Source organism: Vigna radiata, chromosome 11 (assembly GCF_000741045.1).
Source record: "Vigna radiata var. radiata cultivar VC1973A chromosome 11, Vradiata_ver6, whole genome shotgun sequence".
Classification (NCBI taxonomy): domain Eukaryota; kingdom Viridiplantae; phylum Streptophyta; class Magnoliopsida; order Fabales; family Fabaceae; genus Vigna; species Vigna radiata.
In genome coordinates, this window is record NC_028361.1 from 9,805,596 (window position 1) to 9,813,587 (window position 7,992).

Sequence of the window (7,992 nt, forward strand, 5' to 3'; positions counted from 1 at the left end):
AGCCTACGTGCATATATATATATATATATATATATATATATATATATATATATATATATATATATATATATATAGCAAACTCCAACAACTACCTCTCAATGGAATTTAATGCAGACAGAGAGCAAGAAAGAGAGAGCAGTTGCATACTGCAAAGTCACACACAGCTCATCATCACTATATGAACCACTCACGCAATGACCAAAGAAAGAGCTCAATAACTGTAACAGCACAATCAAGCACTGAAGATTGAATAAACATTCATATTATATTATTATATTATAATTATGTTAAGGTTACTGTTATTACTAGCTTAATAAGTTGAATCTGAACCTTGCGTGGTATCAAATCTTCGGTGATAATAAATATTCCATCTTCTTTTCTACCTTGTATATTATGACACATCCATCACCACCTCCTACCCCATTCCTAATCTCTCCACGTTAGCTACTTTCTTCAATACAGCAGCACAACCAAAATCACTACGTGCCCACCTCTTCTTTTCCCTTCCCATCTTCACTTTCTGCCTTTTTGCAAACGTACATTGGAGTTTGCATTTGCAGGGCACCTTCTGGTGTTAGCTACTACTAGTTTTTGCTTACTTTTCAGAAAAGGATTATTCTTCTATTTTTCTCTCCTTTTTTCTGGCCAGGATGTCAGACCGGGGTACCTTCTCCGGTGACTCGGCCGTGGATGCTAAGAGCAAAAAGGAACACAAAGTTTCTCTGCTGAAACTCTTCTCTTTTGCTGACTTCTATGACTGTGTCTTAATGGCCTTTGGATCTGTTGGGGCATGTATACATGGTGCTTCTGTTCCCGTTTTCTTTATCTTCTTTGGCAAGTTGATCAATGTCATAGGCTTGGCCTATCTTTTCCCCAAGGAAGCCTCTCACAAAGTTGCCAAGGTTTGTAGCAACAATTAACAACCTTTTCTCCTGTCCTCTTCCATATTAGCCTTCCAGGTATTAACTGTTTGGCTGGAAAAAAAACAACACTGTGATGCTTTCTGTCAATTGAAGGCTAATTTGGACTTAACTATTGCATTCAAGAAATGTAACTATCTTACTAGCTGCATGTTTTAATGTGATACTTGTTTTCAATTTTGCAGTACTCTATGGATTTTGTGTATCTAAGTGTAGCAATATTGTTTTCATCTTGGATAGGTATGAAAATAGCCAAGTCAAAAATCATGTGTTATCTCAGTTGATTTAATTTGTCAAATCTTAGTAACTAAAGAATATAATTATCATTGATGTTGGATTGATCATATAGAGGTCGCTTGTTGGATGCATACTGGGGAACGTCAAGCTGCAAAGATGAGAATGGCTTATTTGAAGTCAATGTTGAATCAAGATATAAGTCTATTTGACACTGAAGCATCAACAGGAGAGGTCATTTCCGCCATCACCAGTGACATTATCATTGTTCAAGATGCACTATCCGAAAAGGTATTTCTTATTGCTTCCATGCATTTCTGAATGTTTTTTCTATCCTCATTACATATAAACTATCTGGTGAAATTTTTTCATTAATCATTATTAATTGCCGCTTCAACTTTGTTCGGTCAATTTTTAGTTTATGGAGTCTTCCCCTATTCTTCAGCTTCCCCAAAGCAGTAAGTAAGAGACATAATTTTTTTAAGAAGATTTTTCTTCATGTAATTTAAATAACAGGTAAGACTACAATTAATTGTTATTAGGAAAGTTTCCCTTGAATATAGATTTGAAACTAGAAATATTTTGAAAAAGAACATTGAATACACCTATTAAGATATAATAAATGCTCTTGTTTGGGTAACAGCGCGGTGGGTTGGGGAATTTCACTTGAAGCGGTAAAATAATAACTTCACCATTTGGCGTTTCTTATGGTTATGTTCTTCCCTTCTTCTGCGCCTGTGTTTTGTCTCTGACACCATTGATATACGAAAATCGAACAGTGTGGATTTAATGCATCCGATAGCATTTATATACCCGGTCGATATGGTTGCGTTGTTTTTAAGGTTTTGAGCTTTTAACCTGAGCTGCATGTGCCTCCAATAAAATGCACACTTACTTTAGGATGCATGCAATTATGATTCTGCATCTACCAACAGTATCTGTGTGACCACTCACCAGACACATAGCCACAACCATGCCACACTAAACCATTTCTATGGTTTTAATCCATTTGAATTAATGGAACAATTTTTGTGCTCATTTACGTTTTAACATTCCAAGAGTTCAACGTTAATTGTTTATCAGAAGACCATTAAACCTTGTCAACTTAATCTATTGTGGCATTATATGATGTAATTATAAAAGCTGTTGCACATTCTAAATTAATTACCTTTTTTCATGGGTTTTCTCCTGTGTATTTCGTTAGAGGTAAAAAGATTGATAATAGTTGAAGGTTGGAATTTACAGGTGGGGAACTTCATGCACTACATAAGCCGATTTTTAGCAGGGTTTATTATTGGGTTTGTTAGAGTGTGGCAGATAAGTCTTGTGACTCTTTCAATTGTACCTTTGATTGCCCTTGCTGGAGGTCTTTATGCATACGTCACAATTGGCCTTATTGCAAAAGTTCGAAAAGCCTATGTGCGAGCTGGGGAAATCGCTGAAGAGGTAATTAGTTAACTCAATTTTCATAATAATGTTCAACTGTTTTCTACTTTCTTGTGTACGATAAAAGAAAATCTTGCCACCTCTGTGGTTTGGATTATTTAGGGTTTTACCAATGTTCATTAAAGAATGCTAACTTGCAACATTCTATGTTATTTGCAACTATTTACCATGTTTTTGAACTACTAAGTGAAATTCATGCAGAACATTGGCAAGAATTAGGTCAATATATTAAGAGTGAAAGCTTTCGTATTTGCATGAATTTCAATCGTAGCAACATTAGTGTGTGGCTAGTTCTTCAAGACATGGCTCAATGTTGTACTCTTTGTGAGTTTCAGGTGATAGGTAATGTTAGAACGGTTCAAGCATTTGCAGGAGAAGAAAGAGCAGTAAAGTCGTATAAAGCTGCTCTCATGAAAACTTATGTAAACGGTAGAAAAGCAGGTTTGGCAAAGGGCCTGGGCCTGGGCTCAATGCATTGTGTCCTTTTTCTATCGTGGGCTTTGCTTGTTTGGTTCACTAGTATTGTTGTTCACAAGAAAATTGCAAATGGAGGCGAGTCTTTCACTACCATGCTCAATGTTGTGATCTCTGGCCTGTAAGCCCTTTCTATCTTCTACATGACATCCTAGAAGAGTTCATAATAATTGTGCATCGTGGAATAAGTTGTATCTTATTTTTGGTTTCAATTTTCGTGCAGAAGTTTGCACATACACACACATGTAGTGATGTACATTTTGCTGATAAGGCTGATATAATGAAATTCAATGATAGTACATTTTGCTGTTATTCACTAGAGTGAATTACATATAGTTGAATAATAGTATAAAAACATGTTACAGTGAGCTTATATATATATATATATATATATATATATATATATATATATATATATATATATATATATATATATATATATATTCTAATCTTAATCATATTTTCTTCCTTCTACAATATATTTCTTAATATGTCATTTCCTTGCCAATTGTTAATACAACCGGAATATAGTTGACATTGCATTATGGATTTTATCTAGTTTTAAGGTTGTATTTCTTGTGTTAAATTTTTTTTCTTCATTAAGGTAAGTATGAAGGTCGTGTTTTGTTTCTCAGGTCACTTGGGCAGGCAGCACCAGATATCACTGCATTCATTCGAGCAAAGGCAGCAGCTTATCCAATCTTTGAGATGATAGAGAGGGACACAGTGAGCAAAAGTAGCTCAAAAATTGGTCGCAAGTTAGGCAAATTGGAGGGTGACATCCAGTTTAAGAATGTCTGTTTCAGTTACCCATCTCGTCCAGATGTAGCAATATTCAACAACCTGTGTCTTGACATTCCTTCAGGGAAAATTGTAGCCCTTGTGGGAGGAAGTGGTTCGGGAAAGAGCACTGTCATATCATTGATCGAACGCTTTTACGAACCACTTTCTGGACAGATACTGTTAGACGGAAATGATATCAGGGAACTCGATCTCAAATGGCTTAGGCAGCAAATTGGGCTGGTAAATCAAGAACCTGCCCTTTTTGCTACAAGCATCAAGGAGAATATACTTTATGGAAAAGATGATGCCACTCTCGAAGAACTAAAGCGTGCTGTGAAGCTTTCAGATGCTCAATCTTTCATTAACAATCTTCCTGATAGACTAGAAACTCAGGTAAGATATTTATGTGTATTTTAAGAGGTTTTCAATAACAAAGTAAATATGGTGAACTTTTTCTTTTCCTTGAGAGGTGATAGTGGTGACACTAAGTCGTTTTTTTATCTTTTCAGGTTGGTGAGAGAGGAATACAACTCTCAGGAGGGCAAAAACAAAGGATTGCAATATCTCGTGCAATCGTGAAAAATCCATCAATTCTATTGTTGGATGAAGCAACGAGTGCTCTGGATGCTGAGTCCGAGAAGAGTGTGCAGGAGGCTCTTGATCGTGTGATGGTTGGGAGAACAACTGTTGTAGTGGCACACAGACTTTCTACCATCAGGAATGCAGATTTGATTGCTGTTGTACAGGGAGGGAAGATTGTGGAAACCGGTAACCATGAAGAGCTCATGTCTAACCCAAGTAGTGTATATGCATCTCTTGTTCAACTCCAAGAGGCAGCTTCTCTGCAACGCCTCCCTTCAGTTGGTCCTAGCATGGGACGCCAACCAAGGTACTTCATTCTCATGGGGACACTTGAATGTAAAGCTTTGATAAAAGTTTTAAAAATACACAAGTTAATTGAATGTTTCTGTATGTCTTTTACATTTGCCTCTTCGATAAGAATTCATTAACGCGCTGTTTATGATTATATATATTTTTTTGGTTGCAGCATAACCTACTCGAGAGAGTTATCCCGTACAACCACCAGCCTTGGTGGTAGTTTTCGATCAGATAAAGAATCTATTGGCCGTGTTTGTGCTGAAGAAACAGAAAATTCTGGCAAGAAAAAGTATGTTTCAGCAGCAAGACTGTATTCTATGGTTGGTCCTGACTGGTTTTATGGGGTTTTTGGAACCTTATGCGCATTTATTGCTGGAGCACAGATGCCACTTTTTGCACTTGGAATTTCTCATGCACTTGTATCATACTATATGGACTGGGACATAACATGTCGCGAAGTTAAAAAAATTGCTTTCCTCTTCTGTGGAGCAGCAGTTATAACAGTCACTGTCCATGCCATTGAACATCTGTCTTTTGGAATCATGGGAGAGCGACTTACCCTTCGTGTGAGAGAAATGATGTTTTCAGGTAATATTTATCAACTGATTATTACTTGCTCCATCACTTGTACACTGTTCTTGCCATGAAATGTTTCCTTTCAAGCTTCTTACTTCAATCAATTCACACTGAATGTGAATGTATCAGCAAAAATCCATTATTTTGTAGTGTGTATATTGTGTTACACATTTTGAGGATTCGGTATGTTCATGAATCATGATCAGTAATACAATTAATCAATCCATTTTCTGATGAATTGTATTTTAAAGGTGCATTTGAGTTTTCAGTATTCAATATATTATTGACTTTTTTACTTTTGATGTATATAAAAAATCTGAAAACTAAATACATAGCTATCGGAGCTCAAACATGATGATCTCTCTCTCAATTAACTTCCCTTGGTCATCTGGGTGCAGCTATCTTGAAGAACGAAATTGGATGGTTTGATGATACAAACAACACAAGTTCTATGCTTTCATCGCAGTTAGAGACTGATGCTACATTGTTAAGAACTATAGTCGTTGATCGTTCAACAATTCTGTTACAGAACATTGGTTTGGTTGTTGCTTCATTTATTATTGCCTTCATCTTGAACTGGAGAATAACACTTATTGTCATAGCTACATATCCTTTTGTCATTAGTGGTCATATCAGTGAGGTGATTTTCCTTCTTATTTAACATTTCAACACCATAGAACTAGTATATCTTTCTGCGTTTTAATACTTCCCCGGGATCATTTCAGAAACTTTTTATGAAAGGATATGGTGGCAACTTGAGCAAAGCATACCTAAAAGCCAACATGCTTGCTGGGGAGGCTGTGAGCAATATACGCACTGTGGCTGCATTTTGTTCTGAAGAAAAGGTCCTTGACCTTTATGCTAATGAGCTTCTTGATCCCTCTAAACGCTCATTTAAACGAGGCCAAATTGCTGGCATATTCTATGGCGTTTCCCAGTTCTTTATTTTCTCATCTTATGGTCTTGCCTTGTGGTAGATGTTTCAACTTTATTCTGTCTTAAGTAGGCTACTTGTAGGATTAATGTCTTACCAAATGCTGGTTACATTTGTGCTTAGAGTGTAAACCTTTTGCAGGTATGGATCTACTTTGATGGAAAAGGAGCTTGCAAGCTTTAAATCAATTATGAAGTCATTTATGGTTTTGATAGTAACAGCTCTAGCTATGGGGGAGACTTTGGCCCTTGCCCCGGACCTTTTGAAAGGGAACCAAATGGTTGCATCAGTTTTCGAAGTGATGGATAGAAAGTCAGGAATAACAGGAGATGTTGGAGAAGAATTGAAAACAGTGGAGGGAACAATTGAGCTAAAAAGAATCAATTTCAGCTACCCTTCAAGGTCAGATGTGATTATTTTCAAGGATTTCAACCTAAGAGTTCCCGCAGGCAAGAGTGTTGCTCTAGTGGGGCAAAGTGGTTCTGGTAAAAGCTCTGTGATTTCCCTTATCCTCAGATTTTATGATCCAGTATCCGGAAGGGTGTTAGTTGATGGTAAGTTTTTCGGAGGATTTGACATTGACCCATTTTTGCATGCATAAGCTATTTATTTGCCTGTAACATTCTTTTAACAAGAATAAATGAAACTCTTACAGGCAAAGACATCACAAAACTTAATCTGAAATCTCTTAGGAGACACATTGGTCTAGTGCAACAAGAGCCAGCTCTTTTTGCCACATCAATTTATGAAAACATACTGTATGGAAAAGAAGGTGCCTCTGATTCAGAAGTGATTGAAGCAGCCAAGCTTGCCAATGCTCATAACTTCATCAGTGGTCTTCCTGAAGGCTACTCCACCAAAGTAGGTGAAAGAGGAGTGCAACTATCTGGTGGGCAAAGACAAAGGGTAGCCATTGCAAGAGCAGTTCTAAAGAACCCTGAAATCTTGCTTCTTGATGAAGCCACTAGTGCACTTGATGTGGAGTCAGAGCGTGTGGTGCAGCAAGCATTGGACAGATTAATGCAGAACAGAACTACAGTTATGGTGGCACATAGGCTATCCACCATAAGAAATGCAGACCAAATCTCAGTTTTGCAGGATGGAAAGATAATTGAGCAAGGGACTCATTCAAGTCTCATAGAAAATAAAAACGGAGCATACTTTAAACTAGTCAACCTTCAACAACAACAGCATCATCAATTATAGCATAATGGAAGAAGAACATAACAAAAAGACATGGATTTTTTATACTGTAATTTTGTATTTTTTTTTTTTTAGTTTTCCCCCCACATTTATACAGAATGATGTGGATTGGGAAGCTGATGTCGGATCCCAATAATTTCATACAATATATATGTGTATGTAAGTGCCATAAAATGTAAAATGGCTTCATGTATTTAGTTCTTCATTCTGATTTATTATCTCCTCGGGTTATATTGCTTATAATCTATCAAAAATAATCAAAGGATAATAAAAAACATTGAAAAATATCTAATTAAAAATATTTAGCAAATAATTAGATTTTCAGGTCATAGAGTTAAGGTCACATGCCAGGTACATTCTACTCATGTTTTACTTATACTCCATAACTCATCTTCTCAAATATTCAAAGAGTGATAGTCATTCACTACATATTCAATTATGAGCCGAGGCTCATCAAACTTCCTAACTTGAACGTCAGAGTGTCATTGCAGGTACCTCTCCCCTCGGTTAAAGAGCTTGAAGATCACCGAACGGTCAAGGGTA

At 36.7% G+C, this 7,992-nt stretch overlaps 1 protein-coding gene across 1 annotated transcript; it reads left to right on the plus strand.

The window, feature by feature from the left end:
• The first annotated feature begins 220 nt into the window (after positions 1-220).
• On the plus strand, positions 221-7,664 carry LOC106777606 (ABC transporter B family member 2). Its single transcript, XM_014665256.2, has 12 exons — positions 221-902; positions 1,106-1,160; positions 1,270-1,445; positions 2,400-2,600; positions 2,936-3,195; positions 3,710-4,250; positions 4,367-4,746; positions 4,906-5,324; positions 5,711-5,952; positions 6,038-6,285; positions 6,388-6,800; positions 6,902-7,664. The coding sequence occupies exons 1-12, from the start codon at positions 651-653 to the stop codon at positions 7,450-7,452; spliced, it is 3,738 nt and encodes a 1,245-aa protein (XP_014520742.1). The 5' UTR covers positions 221-650; the 3' UTR covers positions 7,453-7,664.
• The last annotated feature ends 328 nt before the right edge of the window (positions 7,665-7,992 follow it).

What these genes read in the sequence shown, in the direction of transcription:
- LOC106777606 (XM_014665256.2), top strand. Translation starts at nt 651, where the DNA reads ATGTCAGACCGGGGTACCTTCTCCGGTGACTCGGCCGTGGATGCTAAG. An exon ending in AAGATGCACTATCCGAAAAG is followed by an intron (nt 1,446 to 2,399) that starts GTATTTCTTATT and finishes TGGAATTTACAG; the next exon opens with GTGGGGAACTTCATGCACTA. An exon ending in CTGATAGACTAGAAACTCAG is followed by an intron (nt 4,251 to 4,366) that starts GTAAGATATTTA and finishes TTATCTTTTCAG; the next exon opens with GTTGGTGAGAGAGGAATACA.